We start from the raw sequence: 16,217 nt of genomic DNA, 5'->3' as shown, positions 1-16,217 counted from the left end.
GAAAATGGTTTTTAGGAGTCTACTCATCTTTTGGAAGTTATGAAATGAAGCATATAGGATAATTATCAGTCAGATAATATTGATTGCTTTAAGGGAAATTAGTTTTTCTACCAGCCTGAACTTCAGAAGCTAGGATTTTTGTGTGAGGGCACCAGGACAAATCACCCTGGAGACATCCCAGGTCTTTTCCTCCTGATGGGGAGAGATAGCATTACTGTTTGTCCAGTAAAAAGAGGTCAACACTGACATTCTTGTCTAGGGCAATTAGAATTCCTGTTAAGACTTCTAACTTTGTGGTGGTTTCCAAAGGCCTATGGCTTTTCATATTTTGATTCCTAGAATGCTACAAATGAACAGGAATTGTTAGGTAAGCAGGGATAGATAAAAATTGATGTTTATTAAATAAGGTCCTTATTTTATAATTATTCACTTTTATTAAAATTTTACTCTGTGATATCCTTTATATGTGTATACAGTATGAGTAATCAGTGATTGATTAAATAGTTGTATTTGAGGCTTTAATTAAGAATTATATTTTTGTGGAGAAAAAAGATTGTCTACGTTGTGTATTAATCTATGATCAGCATCCTTATGCAGTAACAATCTGCTTTATTAGTCCTAGAATTTATAACCTAGTGCACATAGTGGTTAAGTCCTGTAATTATAGCCACTAAACACCTTCTGAAGTGCTTGTCTTGCTAATCCTAACTTGGAAAATAATGTCCAAGAATAAATCTATGGATGCAGAGAGAGCAATTCTATTATTTCAAGACAGAAAGATATTTTTTGGATGGCAGATCCTGAGGAGGTGGATTTCCCTAAGGGTACCTAAAAGTAAGGAGGCCAGAGGGGCCCTTTTTAGAATGTCCCCAAAACCTTCTTGGGCACCCATTCTTCATGGAAACACATGGCATCTGGTGAATCCACGTAGCTATGAAGCATCTGTTCAGGAAGGGCTAGTTTGATCATGGTATTTGTCTAAAGCCAAGGTAATGGGAGTGAGCAACTGACTTGGCATAAAGAAAACTGTTGCTAAATCACACATCGAACCTCTAACATCAACTAAGCTACTTCTGATCACAAGAAGGGCCAAATGAGCAAGAGGATATGGCCCAGGGCCAGCCTCATGACTGTTGCTGAAAGAAAATGCGAGATGTTGGTGTTGTATAGGAAGCTCACCAGTGTAACTACAAAGGTTAGATTGATTTATGAGAAGCTATGACAAAATTTGCTGATAATGCATAAGAATTGTTTTCAAAATGAAAACTAGCACAAGTGAACAAGGATCTTGAAAAATGATACTTGGCTATTCCACTGCACTTGACTATAACATTTTGATAATTAGACCAAGGAAAATGACTTCATTTTACATCGATACAGAGCCACAGCCTTCTAGGTTATTTGATACATGCCTAGCTGTCAGGTGTCAGAAGGGACAAAAACATATGTACTTTGGTATAAGTTTTAACTAGTTGGACCCTATTTTTAAATAGCATCCAGATAAATTTACAGTTCTAACTTAGATTAATTATAGATTGTTCCTAAGATTTTTATAAAAGAAATCCATACTAGTTAAACATAGGGTATACATAAACAGCTGTAAAACTTTAAATTCTGCAGTGTTCTTTCTCCTGTAATTAAACCATAGGCATATCAGAGTGGTTTGTTACAGAAGCTCCTTGAGGAAGATTCAGCATATGATTATGATCTCATCATTGTTGGTGGTGGTTCTGGCGGCCTTTCATGTGCGAAGGTATGAACGTAGAAATGAAACTCATAGATAATCTTCCTGATGATTGCCATAGTCATTTCTTCTGCTACTTAAAAAAAAATTACCGTTACAGTTTAAGCTTTTGTTGTAATAGCTGGTATAATTCAGGTAAAAGATTGTGTGTCACACAAAACAGTTTTTTAGGGAAGACAAAAATTGAGGGAGTGTCAGGAAAGTGACAAGATCTTTATATGTAATTTTTGTTGTTGTTGTTTGTTCGTAGGAAGCTGCCATTTTGGGAAAGAAAGTTATGGTGCTAGACTTTGTTGTCCCGTCACCTCAGGGCACATCCTGGGGTAAGCTGTTTTTCTCTGTTGTTCCTCTCTGCTCTTTACGTATGTTGCTTGCTTTGTGTAATCTCATTTAATCCTCACAACAATCTCAAGAGGTATAACTCGCCTGTTTCTTGGATAAGAAAACAGGCAAGTCTAGGCCTGGCCCAGAGTCTCATGCCTATAATCCCAGCACTTTGAGAGGCCCAGGAGTTCCAGACTAGCCTGGAAATATAGTGAGACCTTGTCTCTATTCAAAAAAATAAAAAATTTTAAAAAAAATTTAAAAAAAGAAACTGAGTCTTAGTGAGGATATCGTTAACAAGCAGTGATGTTGGAAAGATAATATAAACATTAGTAAGGAAGATTTTACATAAAGAAAAAAAGATTCCATGACCCCAGTATTTCAGCACTTCTGCCATCGTATTTTTTTGCGTGCATGTCACATAGTTGAGGTCGCAGTGTATATACTGTGTCGTGATCACATAAGTTTGCCAGAAACATTTTTCTTTGTTTCTGTGTCGGTTTCATAATTGACTATATTAGCTGCACAATAGCTGATGGAGTGAGTGTATATAATAATTACAGTTTAGCTTAACGAGACCAATGACCAGCTCTATGACTGCTGTCTACTGTAGACTAGAGCACTCACCTTTCCATGTTGTTTTTCCACAGTGAAAAGAGCACATAGATTTTGTGCTGGATGTTTTCCATTTATTCTTTAAATGCATTCCCCCTCTGCCTCTGCCCTGCTCTATGCCCCATAAGACTGATCTGTTGGCAGCCTTGCCGCCTGGCTTCTGGGGCAGCTTGGCCACTTTGGGGTAATGGGAAGAGGGCAGAGGGAGAGTGGAGTTGGGATTTTATTCCCCTGGCTTCTTCCCTGCTGGGTCCCTGCATCTTCCTGTGGAAGGCCACCCCCTCCATTGGATGGCTGGCTCCCTCTGGGTGGTGGCAGTCAGTCTCCTTGCCCTTTCACATGGGGCTGCCAGTGGTACCCTGCTGTCACTAGTTTAGGGAACTATTCTATCCCTTTTTGCTCCTCCTGCTTACACCTTTGTGATAATTTCTCTGTTAATCCTTCAGTTACCCAACTCGAGTGTGTCTTCTCTTTTCTGCTAGAAAAAATTTTCTGGCAGATTTTTTCACATAAAGTGTGAAAATCAATTTTTAAAATTCAAACTTACTCAGAAGGTTATAGCCTAGAATTTTATATACAAAAGCTAATCTACCTTGATTTTTCTCATAATGTTCTTGTGGTGTGTGTACACTTGTTTTTTGTCCCTCACCCTGGCCTCTTTCCTTTTTTTCTCCTCCCCTTCTCCCTTTCTTGTCCAGAAATAATCCTACTTATCTGGCATACCAGAAGACACTGCAGTCAGAGAGAATCTGAGACCTGCCCTGCAAAGGGGAACTCCGTTTTGCATAATCCATTTTTTGTCGTTAAGGACTCAGAGTAAATGTGACCAGGAAGCTTGCAGTTGAAGACGTGGCTCCGAGGAGTCAGAGTTATGGAGAGTACAGGGCTGGTGTAGTACAAATCTAATTAATCTTAGATCATTCTGATCTCTGTGGATCAGACTGAAGTGAAAGTTTTAGACTCTGTGCCCAGAAAACTTCTCACGTGCACATCTGTATTTTTACTCATCCTTGGGTCTCTTCTGTGGACCTGTGGTCGGAAAATTTGGGTTAATCCCTTGTGTCTTGTTTTGGGGTAGGGTATCATCCACCCTACCATTGAGCTTGTCATTTCCACATGTTTTAATATAATATGACTGCAGATGTGTGAAACTAGACACACAAAGAGGCATTAATACTTATTTTCTTTCTCAGGTCTTGGTGGCACTTGTGTAAATGTAGGTTGTATTCCTAAGAAATTGATGCATCAGGCTGCCCTTTTGGGGCAGGCATTATGTGACTCAAGGAAATTTGGCTGGGAGTATGATCAACAAGGTGAGTAATGGTATATAAAATATAGATTGAGAGAAAAGAAAAAGTGAGTTTTTTAGATAAAGACTTGGTATTCATATTTTTATAGTTGAGTTCATAATTCATTTAATGAACATTCATTAGGAAGCCACTGTGTCAGCCAGGCATAGAGGATGCAAAAGGGCCTGCTCTTGTGAACCTCACCACCTAGAGAGGGAATTGTCTCAGCTGCAGCAATCCCACCCCCTTAGCAGAATGTAAAAGATTAAATAATCACTATTTTCAGATTTCTTTCAAGTATAAGAAAAATAGAATAGCAAAGGTTATTGTTTGAATTATATCTGTTATTATAACATTTTTTCTCAATGGTTATATATATCTTTGGTTAATGAAAAGTGGAAAAGAAATTCATCCAGTAAACATGTATTGGCCAAGCTCTGAGGATACAGATGTGAGGAAGACAGAGCTGCCTGTAAGCAGCACGTAGTCCATGGGAGAGAGACAAGGAGATCCATTCAGTGCACTCAAATTAGCCATGCTGTTTTGAGTATTGGCTCCATGTAGCCTTGAGGGTGGTGGGGGAGTGTCAGGGAAAGCTCTTCAGACAATGTGACCCTTGAGCTGTGTCGGCAAGGTCACAGAGGAGTGGGACCTTTAACACCGGAAGCAGTTTGATGAACGCTATGGAGATGTGAGGAAGCATGGTGTTTTGGGGGGTTAGTAGCAGCTGGAGTGAAGAGTAGGTGAAGGGAGTTGAAGCAGGAGAGGAGCATAAGCCACGGCTGTGATTCCAGGTCCCGCTGTCAAGCTAAGTAGCAAGCAGAAAAAAGCCCCCTAAAGAAAATGATGCTTATTTGGGAATTGGGCACTGCAGCTGGAATATGTGTGCCATAGTAAACTATGTGCATATTCAGGGACATAAACGAAGACAAGGGTTTCCTACGCAAAAATGAGGAGGAGGATATGATTGTTTTGAAATGATTATCATTGGCTACAAGGATCAATAACTAGGGTGACTCAAGTCCGAGGTTGGACAGGCAGTTGCTAGGCAGATGTCCTGGAAGATGTATTTTTATGTAAGGTTTTATGATGGCCTTTGGTCAAGTTTGTGGTTTTTGTAATCTTTGTGATGATTTTGTTATCAGGCATAGAAACCAGAAAACCCTTTCTTCATGGCCTTCCCCAGCTCTGTTTGTCGGAGAGTTGTTTTTTTTTTTACACAAGTTACTCCGTTTTGATTCTGACAACTTTCACACCTTTGATGGCACTGAGGAACTTAGAAAAGAGAGGAAAGGATAGGAAAGTGGGGACAAGAAATGACAGAGGGTTGAGCAAAGACTGAAGTCAGGTTGGAGGGTAGTTGAAGGCATAAAATTGACCAGATGTGGTGACCAGTTGGATGTAGACTTGGCTGTGTATCAGAATGTCTTGTGGACTTTCAGAAAAATTACAAACCACTTGTCTCTTTCTGTAGAGATTTTGATCTGGTAGATGTGGGCAGTGAATGTGCACATTTAAAGCATCATAGATGATCCTGGTTCTGACCATAGCCAGGTGATTATGACAGGGCATCCAGGTCATGGTAGGATATGGAGTGAGGGAGAGGAAAGAATGCAGGAAGAGAGACTAGGGGGAAATGGAATACCATTCACTGAGATAGGAAACACAGGCAGCTTTTGTTTATTGCAGGGTGGGGTTGAGTTCAGGATAATGGGTTGATGCTGGACACATTTTTCCAGTCAACTCAATGGAGAGCTTTAGGTCAAGCTAGGATCAGCTGGTTGTAGATAAAGTGAGGCCTCCCTACTTGGCAGTGTAATTTTGGGGTAGTTTTATTCACTTTCAAGAATCCTTCTTCTGGTTAGGCATAGTGACTCACACCTATAATCCCAGCACTTTGGGAGACTGAGATAGGAGGATTATTCAAGCCCAGGAGATTGAGACCAGCCTGGGCAACATAGTGAGACTCTGTCTCTACAAAAAATAGAAAAGTTCGCCAGGCATGGTGGCATGCACCTGTAGTCCCAGCTACTTGGGAGGCTGAGGTAAGAGGATAGCTTGAGTCCAAGGAGGTCAAGGCTACAGTGAGCTCTGATTGCACCACTGCACTCCAGCCTGGGCAACAGAATGAGACCTTGTCTCGAAAAAGAAAAAATATTTCTTTTCCCTAAATCCTTCATCTTACTTGGACACTGTACTTCAGGTGCCTTGGGAACATCCTGGTAGAGTTTGCTATATGGGGAGGATTTGTTCCCAAAAGAGAGCTAGGCAAGAGCTGAGTTGTGAGAGGTACAACACATGGGGGATTGGGGAGAATGAAAATCATGGAAAACAGAGACAGAACGCTGAGATATCTTAATACCTATAGTAACTGGGTGAGGAAGAGGAGGAAAACCAAGAGAGTTGAATCACAGAAGCCAAGAGGGGTTTGGCTTTTTTAAGGTCATGACTGGGGCCTTAGGTAATCTAAAAAGAGCGCTAACTGAATCAATTGCTGCAGAGAGGCTAAATGGAATGGGATTTGAATTATGCACATTTTGACTTGGCAGGTACTTATGGAATCTTTTAAAAATAAGTACAGTGTTTTAAAAATAATTGAGTCCAAGAGGGGAGAAGCCCCTAAAACTTCACTGGTAGGGAAGAGGCTGTAAAGGGTGAACCATAGCACTCACTCTGTGTTGGAGACACAGCAGGCAGAGGTGGCTTGTGTGGGTGATATCAGACCTGTGTGGTCTGTGCCAGCTGGGGACCTTTCTGTGTGTTACTTCTGTCTATTCTTCATTGTCTTACAGTCTCAGAGAAGAGATAGCAAGATGTCTGCACATATTGCTTTGCTGCACTCCCTGCCCCTGTGGGGTCAATTGACGTTAATTCTGTTCTAAGTGCTGAATACTTTCTAATTTTCTTGAATGGGTAAAATCTTATAAATAGCTTCCTCAAAGTCTCAAAGTTCCCCCTATACAAAATGCTTTCTTTTTTCTTTCTTTTTTTTTTTTTTTTTTTTGAGATAGAGGAGTTTTACTATGTTGTCCAAGCTGGAGTACAGGGGTGTGATCTCAGCTCACTGCGTTCCTCTACCTCCCGCATTCAAGCGATTCTCCTGCCTCAGCCTCTCGAGTAGCTGTGATTACAGGTGCACACCACTACGCCCGACTGATTTTTATATTTTTAGTGGAGATGGGGGTTTCACCATATTGGCCAGGCTGGTCTTGAACTTCTGACCTCAGGTGATCTGCCCGCCTCGGCCTCCCAAAGTGCTGGGATTGCAGACATGAGCCACCGTGCCTGGCCAAAATGCTTTCTAAGTCAGCTTTGGGGGGTTGACTAAGAAGTATTTAGCTAGCCAACACATGGTGTATTTAGGTATAGACTCAATAAAGGGCCAAGGGAAGTCAACAGAATCTGAGCAACAAAAGAGAGGAAGTCAAAGGATGCCAAAATTGTGTTCTGGGAGAATGTTCTAGATACTTACATTCTTGATATTGATAAAGAAATAGAGGCTAGGCTGGACACAGTGGCTCACGCCTGTAATCCCAGCACTTTGGGAGACTGAGGTGGGCAGATCACCTGAGGTCAGGAGTGTGAGACCAGCCTAGCCAACATGGTAAAACCCGTCTCTACTAAAAATACAAAAATTAGCTGGTCGTGGTGATGTGTGCCCATAATCCCAGCTGCTCAGGAGGCTGAGGCAGAAGAATCACTTGAACCAGAGAGGCAGAGGTTACAGTGAGCCGAGATTGCACCACTGCACTGCGACCTGAGTGACAGAGGGAGACCTTGCCTCAAAAACAAAAAACAAAGAGGCGAGGGACTGGGCGCGGTGGCTTATGCCTGTAATCCAAGCACTTTGGGAGAGAGACCGAGGTGGGTGGATCACGAGGTCAGGAGATTGAGACCATCCTGGCTAACACGATGAAACCCTGTCTCTACTAAAAATACAAAATATTAGCCAGGCATGGTGGCATGCGCCTGTCGTCCCAGCTACTTGGGAGGCTGAGGCAAGAGAATCACTTCAACTCGGGAGGTGGAGGTTGCAGTGAGTCAAGATCATGCCACTGCTCTCCAGGCTGGGTGACAGAGCGAGACTCCCTCTAAAAAAAAAAAAAAAAAAAAAAAAAAAAAAAAGAGAGAGAGAAATATAGGTTAAAATAAGTTTAAAATGTATAGATAATTTCCAGATTAGAAACTGAATGAACTTTCAAGTAAAAGTTTAAAAAGAAGGGAAAGTATACAAAGAGAAGGTAGTAAAGAGAAAATAGAAAGCAAAGCAACATGAAACTACAAGTTAAAACAAACATACAAAAATAGCAACAGAAAATAAGATACCTTACATAAGAGTAGTCATACTACTTATTAGGATAAAGCCGAATGAGTCAGATTTTTGGGTTAGTAGATGGCAAAATTCTTCCATATGCTATGTTTAAGACAAATACCTAAAACCAAAAGAAATAATTGTTGAAAATATGGAAATTTTACATTTTAAGTAGAAAAAAATTTCCTATTTAAAATTTTAGATGAGAAATTTTTAAACAGATAGGAAACAATATAGCAGGAAAATGTAAATAATATCAGTGGTAGCTAATATCAGATAGGTAGAATATAAACAAAAGTAAGCAAACAGAAAACTCAGAAATTAATATTAGCTCCCTTCCCAAATAGAACTGATAAACAAAACCAAGAGTATATTTGAAAATACAAATAAAATAGGCAAATGTTTGGCAAATCCAATTAAGGAAATAAGGGGAGAAGCTCATACAGATACGCAGCATCAGACACGAGAAAAGAAGTATAACTACAGGTGGGGAGAGATGCCACAAATTGAGCATAAAAATTAGTGGTCATAATGTTAAATATCTTAATGAAAAGGAATATCTTCTATGAAAATATAAATGACCAGAATTGACTTGAATGATCAAAGAAAAAACATTGTGTAAGAATAACCCAGTCCCCAAAAGGTACCATTAGCATTACAGGTAAATTTTTCCGAATCTGCAAGTAACAGGCACTTCCTCTATAATTTAAACCAGAGGTGTCCAATCTTTTGACTTCCCTGGACCACATTGGAAGAAGAATTGTCTTGGGCCACACATAAAATACACTAACAATAGCTGATGAACTAAAAAAAAAAGGCAAAAGAAACCTCATGTTTTAAGAAAATTTACAAATTTGTGTTGGTCCACATTCGAAGCCATCCTGGGCCTCCTGCAGCCCGTGGGCCACAGGTTGGACAAGTTTGATTCACACTGTTCTAGGAAAGCTAGACTTAGAAAAGCCACCTTTTTTTGGATGCTGAGATAACTATAATACAGAAAGATAGTCTAAAAATAGAAAACTGTACCCCGTAGAGGTGCCAAAACTCTAGGACAAGCATTGGCAAATCCTCTCTAGTAGTGTCTTGAAGGAACAAACATGACTGGGTAGGGCTCGCCATGGGGTGCAGGAGGGGGATCAGCCTAGGATAGCACAGCAGGAGTGCACAGAATCAGCATGAAGGCCAGGATTTCAGCTCTGAGGGCATTTCAAACAAATCTCATACCCATTTCTGCTTTAGAAAACAAAGAGATACCTCTTCACATGGTGAAGAGTCAGAAGCAAATACTTAAGGGAGAAGAACTTGGGGTATTTGAATTAAGTCAAGAATCGACATTCACTACTGATATCTGCACTGTTGAGAGCTTTGGATTAGTGTGGAAAAGGAGTAATAACAAGATATTTTAAATATATAATATGAGTTATGTTGTACATGATTATATACAACGTATGTAGAATATATAAGAGATGAAACAAGAAATATTAGAACTAATGAGTTAAGTTGATTGCTTTTGCGAGACTGGCAGGAAGATTGCTTGAGATGAGGAGTTTGAGACTAGCCTGGGCAACATAGTGGGACTCCTTCTTTAAAAAAATAAAAAACAGAAAAATTAGCTGGGCATGGTGGCTCATGCCTGTAGTCTCAGCTACTTGAGAGGCTGAGGCAGAAGGATTGCTTAGACCTGGGAGGTCAAGGCTGTAGTGAGCCAAGACCATGCATGCCATGGCACTCCAGCTTGGTCAACAGAGTGAGACCCTGTCTCTTAAAATATGTATATGTGTGTGTGTGTGTGTGTGTGTGTGTGTGTATGCTTATGTGTATATAGGTATATATACATGTGTATGTGCATATATATGTGTGATGTGTGTAATATACATATATACACATACTCACATGTATAATGGAAAATTGTAAGAAAAAATGAAAATAACTTGAAATAAATTCAACCAGGAATGTACAGGATATATAAGGAAAGAATATAAAGGCATAATAACAAATTTACTATGATTTTAGAGAGGATGTCTCAATATTGTTAAGACAGTATCTTAAAAATTATTTGTAAATTTTATATAAGTCCAGTAAGATCTCCATGAGACATTTTTTTTTCTTTTTGGAGATTGGCTGATTATTTTAAAATTTGTATTGAAAAATACATATATGAAAATAGCTAAGCAACCTTTGAGAAAGTATAGAGGGTGACCTTTCTCAGTATTTAAAAATGTTATACTGTTGCAGGACTAAACACATCAATAAAACAGTAGAACAGGTGGTTTCAAAGTGCCAGTTCATTGATTTGGCATATCAAAAACTCCAGGAGGAGCTTTTTAGCTGTACAGGTTCTGGGGTCCCACTCCTGATTCCATAGTTTCTGGCAGGTCCTAGGATTTGTATAGGTGAACACGATTCCCATTATGATGTGAGCTGTATTTGAGAGCCTCTAATTTAAGATGCCTTTTGCAACAAGAACAAGAAACAAAAGGACACATGAACTGTTAGTTGAGCTGACAGGATTCTTAGGATAAATAGTTTAAGGGTTGGAAGAAAAGCTTTTCTGGGGGATGGGGAGGAAGTATCTTTAGGATGTGAGGATATGTGCCATTGTGGCGACATGGTCACCGCTGGGACAGGTTCGGGAATTGTAACCAACATCACAGGGTGTGGGAGGATGAGGTAATGTAGTAACAAAAACGACTATTCTAGGTTACAGAATTTTAGGAGACTGTGGTACACTGGCATCATAGAAAGGGCTGTGTGTGTTGACATTGGCTAAGCCTCTCTGTGCACTGACTGTCTCCTCCAGTCATCTCCCTTTCCTGTGTGGTAACATCCCATGTCCCTGGATCAGTAGGGGGACGTTTCTTGACAGTGGTAGATGGGGTAAGTTTCCAGATGTGACCCTTGACCTCAGGTTGTTGGTTTGTCTTCGGGGATCACATCCAGTTATGATGAAAGCCCTGGCTGGGCTGACCCCTGCATCTTATAAACATAGCTGCACAGGGTGACCTTCAGGATCTGGCATCTTTAGGCAAGGTCAACACTATGCAGTAAATCCCACCTAGAAGATACAGGGATGACGTGGAATTACAACACCCAAATCCTGCCTCACCTTCCAAAGGAATGGGTAAACACTGTAATATAGACAGTTGACAGTGGTGAGCGTGAACCACATTTGTTGTAAAGACATGTAAGATATTCACTGTCGTGAAGCCACTGCCCTGTGAACCAAATGAGAGTGGAACCATGCCAGTCTGTTGAGGTGAGTGTACCAAGCTCACTGACTTGAGGCCTTCTTCCCATCCAAGGGCCAAGTAAAGTAAGTCCCATGGAATGGGAAAGGGTTCTAGGAGGTGCCACTGAGGACAGGTGAGCCTCCTGCCTTACATCGTGGCAGGCATTACCACATGAGGGCCAGTTTCCCCATTCTCTCCTTCGTGGACTTTTCCCCAGTTTTCTTCTTTTCAGAACTCTGCTTTTTGCACATTCTTTGTAATATAAAATAGGAAGAGTATAAACTATGACTGGCATACAAAATATTTAAGTTACTAATTTATCTTTTCTACTTCTTGATTTTTAAAGCACTGTTAGTATGGCTGACGTGTAGTTATATATAATTTACCATTAAAGGTAAAATTCACCTAACATCTTCACCCTGATTATTTCTTCTTAGTGAAGCACAAGTGGGAGACGATGACAAAAGCGATTCAGAACCACATCAGCTCTCTAAACTGGGGCTACAGGTTGTCTCTGAGGGAAAAGGCTGTGGCCTATGTCAATTCCTATGGAGAATTTGTTGAACATCATAAAATAAAGGTACTGTTTATTTTTTTTTTAATTTTTTTTTTATTATGCTTTAAGTTCTAGGGTACATGTGCACAACATGCAGATTTGTTACATATGTATACATGTGCCATGTTGGTGTGCTGCACCCATTAACTTGTCATTTATACTAGGTATATCTCCTAATGCTATCCCTCCTTCCCCCAAATCCATGCAGGCCCAGTTGTGTGATGTCCCCACCGCTGTTTCAAGTGTTCTCATGGTTCAGTTTCACCTATGAGTGGAATATGCAGTGGTTTGGTTTTTTTGTCTTGCAATGTTTGCTGAGAAATGATTTGGTTTCCCAGCTTCATCCATGCCCTGCAAAGGACGATGACACTCATCGTTTTTTATGGCTGCCTAGTATTCCATAGTGTATATGTGCACATTTTCTTAATCCAGTCTATCATTGATGACATTTGGGTTGTCCAGTCCTTTGCTGTAAGTCTTTGCTGTTGTGAATAGTGCCACAATAAACATACATGTGCATGTGTCTTTATAGCACATGATTTATAATCCTTTGGGTATATACCCAGTAATGGGATCGCTGGGTCAAATGGTATTTCTAGTTCTAGATCAAATAAAGGTACTGCTTGAGTTTCTTGTCTTGTTCATCTCCTTTCTTTACAATTGTTTGTAGTTGCCTTGAACTAAAATTTCATGTTGCATGTTAAGGAGTGTAACAGGCATGCACACACACATACACGGCCATGCATGTGTATGTGTGTTTCTCCCCCATTGTTTGTTGATTCTACATGTTTGGTTAACTTGCAGAAATTGTGTTTTAAAGAACTCTTAATTTAAAATTATTTGCCTTTGATTTTATTACCGTCTTAAAAGAGAACATGTTTAAACTAAGCAGTTCAAAGTTTAAAAGACTAAAAAGATCAAAATTTTATTAGTGGAATCCTTCCTAAAATGAAACCTTAACTAGAACTCCAATATTATATTATTCATAAAAGCATTGATAGAAGTAGCATTAGAATTAGTGTATTTTATACTTTTATCTTTGTAATATGTATATATTATTAGATTAATACATATGGAAAATGAGATCATTTTGAGGAACACAGTTTACATTGGAATTATGACAGACAATCAGATATTGTCATCATCTAGTTTATTTTTGTACTTTGTTAGCACAGTGTGAGATAATCTTCACAAGATTTTAGATTATTTTGTATTCAGTTGTTATCTCAAAAAAATGTGAGGTATGGTCCATTTAAAGCTACCCTTCAGTGCTTATATGCAGCATTTTATTTAAATTTTTTAAATTTAACAGGAAATTGGGAGCATAACATAGTAAATATCAAAATATTCAATTCCTAGGTTTAACGATTGTTATCATTTGCCATATAATCTATATTTTGGATGATGTGTTTTAGTCAGTTAAAGATATATTTCACCCCTAAAAAAAAAAATAAGATAAAGCCAGCCCTTTAAAACCTTATATGGGCCAATTTGAATTATGTTATTTACATGAAACACCGCAGAAATGCATGTTTTATTTCTCAAATTGCCTGGCACAGATGGTTGAATAAGCCCCAACCAAGCCAGCCTATTGTGTGGCTCCTTGTTTAGTGATGCTAACACATCCCCAGTCTGCAGATGAGAAACTCCAGAGTCTCCCTTTCACCCCAGAGCCTGTACTTCCTTGTCTGTTTCAGAGCCCTTCTAAGCAAGGCTCTTTTTCCAGGCTCTGTTCTCCATCCCACTCAAGGTGCCAACACACTTCTTTAAATACCTTCATTAGTATTTGAATGTTTTTGTGTTTTTTGGTTTTTTTTTTTTTGTTTGTTTGTTTTTTTGAGACAGTCTTGCTCTGTTACCCAGGATGAAGTGCAGTGGCATGATCTTGGTTCACTGCAACCTCCGGCTCCCAGGTTCAAGTAATTCTCCCACCTCAGCCTCCTGAGTATTTGGGATTGCAGGCGCATACCACCATGCCCAGCTAATTTTTGTATTTTTTAAGTAAAGATGGGGTTTCACCATGTTGGCCAGGCTGCTCTCGAACTCTTGACCTTGTGATCTGCCCGCCTCGGCCTCCGAAAGTATTTGAATTTTTTTAAATGAAAATATTTTTATGAATTATTTGTATACTTAAAAATTGTGAGCAACCTTTGTTGGTTCCCCATAGCCTAAGCTGTTAGGATGACATAAGGGCCCTCGCACTTGGCTCTAGTCTGTTTCATGTCACTTCTGACATGAATCTGCTCTCCAGTCTTCAAACACCAATTCCTTTTGGGCCCATGTGCTTTTGTGTGCATTATTCTGTCTTCCAGGTCTCCGTTCCTCTCCTATCATTTCACTTTTCTTATCTCCGCTTGAAAATCTCTACTCCTTCTTTAATACATCCTTGATTGGCTTTCTAGTCCACTACCCTACCCTCACCATGGGGCTTTGGTTAATATTTCATAAAGACTTCCGTTTTCTGTGCTTGTGCTTATCACATTACATTATTACTTTTTCACATGTCTGCTGTTCCTGTTGAATGAGAAGCTCCATGAAGGTAGTAACTATTTTGTCCAGGGTGTCTGGTACTCTGTAGTGTTTGCTGAGTAAGTGAAGTTTACTTCTTTTTTTTCAAGGCGACCAATAAAAAAGGACAGGAGACTTATTATACTGCTGCACAGTTTGTCATAGCAACGGGTGAAAGGCCACGATATTTAGGAATCCAAGGAGATAAAGAATACTGTATTACTAGGTAAGGTTAAATAGACCATTTTAACTTTACTGTTAATAAATTGAATTATGTTGACATGTTTCCAGTTTATTTACTTCCTGTCTTATTCCACAAAAGACTTCAATTAGCAAATGAAAATATATACAGTGCAAGAAGCTAAATAGCCAAAAGTAATGAAACAGAGAATATAAGGTCAGGTAAATAAGGCCAGTGGCAAAATTTATGTACAAAAATATGCCATATGTGTCTTGGTGATTGCTACAAGTAGCCTGGGCATTTCGTTCTAAACTTCTTACAGGCCAAAACAAAGAAGTAAATACAGTTAGCTCTAGGGTTTAGTGTCCTTATGATAAAAATGAACCAGCTGGAGAGGAGCAGTACCACTCTTCTTAACACTTAGATTTCATGGGAATTTTCCTTAGTGGTCGAACAGGACCTGTATGCAATGACTTGCAAACTTTTTTGAGCTGACTCACACTAAAAAATACATTTTTTTGTTGCATTTTTTTGTTCAGGTAAACAAACACACACCCCTTCACATAGCACATACATACACCTCTGAAACAAACAGGTTTTTTTTTTTTTATTACATATAATATAGTCTGATATTTTCTATAGTCTGATATTTTCTATACTATTTTATTTTATTTTTTAAAATCTTGCTTGTGGTCTGATTTTGAAAAAACTGAAGTATACTTCTTGTTCCACATTCTCTCCACAGCAGACTCAGTTACAAATTTCAAAAGGCTGTTGCTTCATTCAAGCACTAAATTATAATTTAGTCATCACAAGACCATTATACATTGAAACATGAATAACTCATTTCATTCTTACTGCCTAGATATTCTTTTTTTCATTTTTATTTTTCAGTGATGACCTTTTTTCTCTGCCTTACTGCCCTGGCAAAACATTAGTGGTGGGTGCCTCTTATGTCGCCCTGGAGTGTGCAGGATTTCTGGCTGGCTTTGGCCTAGATGTCACAGTTATGGTACGCTCAATCCTTCTCCGTGGCTTCGACCAAGAAATGGCAGAAAAAGTGGGTTCCTACATGGAGCAGCATGGTGTGAAGTTCTTACGGAAATTCATACCTGTGATGGTAAGGCAGCATGGCATTTGCAATTTCTTTTCTCTAACTTTTCACTTTATCCCACCTTATTTCATTTCATTACATAAATTAGTCTATTCAAATAATGTTAAAACAGTGTTTCCACTCCCTAGTCTACAGAGCCAACCTCATTTGCCCCCTCGTATCCTCTTCTGATATAGGAGGTGTCCTTGCTCTTCTCAGGCTGAGTTCCCTCATCTCCCACTTTGTTTCAACTGTTCAAGGATGTTCCATCTTCAGTTAGTAGTTTTCTTTTTCCTTATTCTTTTTTTTTTTTTTAACATTTTTTTCTCTTTATTTTATTTTATTTATTATTATTATTATTATTA

General features: G+C 39.2%; 1 protein-coding gene across 3 annotated transcripts in view; it reads left to right on the top strand.

Moving 5' to 3' along the window:
* Positions 1 to 16,217, top strand: part of TXNRD3 (thioredoxin reductase 3) — a 57,545-nt gene that overhangs the window by 14,051 nt on the left and 27,277 nt on the right. For all 3 annotated transcript variants that reach the window (XM_017869904.1, XM_017869906.1, XM_017869903.1), the window contains 6 exons: positions 1,649 to 1,753; positions 1,995 to 2,067; positions 3,877 to 3,996; positions 11,952 to 12,094; positions 14,689 to 14,804; positions 15,654 to 15,879. In XM_017869904.1, the coding sequence (XP_017725393.1) occupies positions 2,022 to 2,067; positions 3,877 to 3,996; positions 11,952 to 12,094; positions 14,689 to 14,804; positions 15,654 to 15,879 (651 nt within the window). In that variant the 5' untranslated portion in view covers positions 1,649 to 1,753; positions 1,995 to 2,021. The remainder of the gene's footprint in view (positions 1 to 1,648; positions 1,754 to 1,994; positions 2,068 to 3,876; positions 3,997 to 11,951; positions 12,095 to 14,688; positions 14,805 to 15,653; positions 15,880 to 16,217) is intronic.

Source organism: Rhinopithecus bieti, unplaced genomic scaffold (genome assembly GCF_001698545.2).
Source record: "Rhinopithecus bieti isolate Rb0 unplaced genomic scaffold, ASM169854v2 scaffold_5333, whole genome shotgun sequence".
Taxonomy (NCBI): Eukaryota; Metazoa; Chordata; class Mammalia; order Primates; family Cercopithecidae; genus Rhinopithecus; species Rhinopithecus bieti.
Note: the sequence above shows the minus strand (reverse complement) of the source record. Positions and strands in the feature narration are given on the sequence as shown.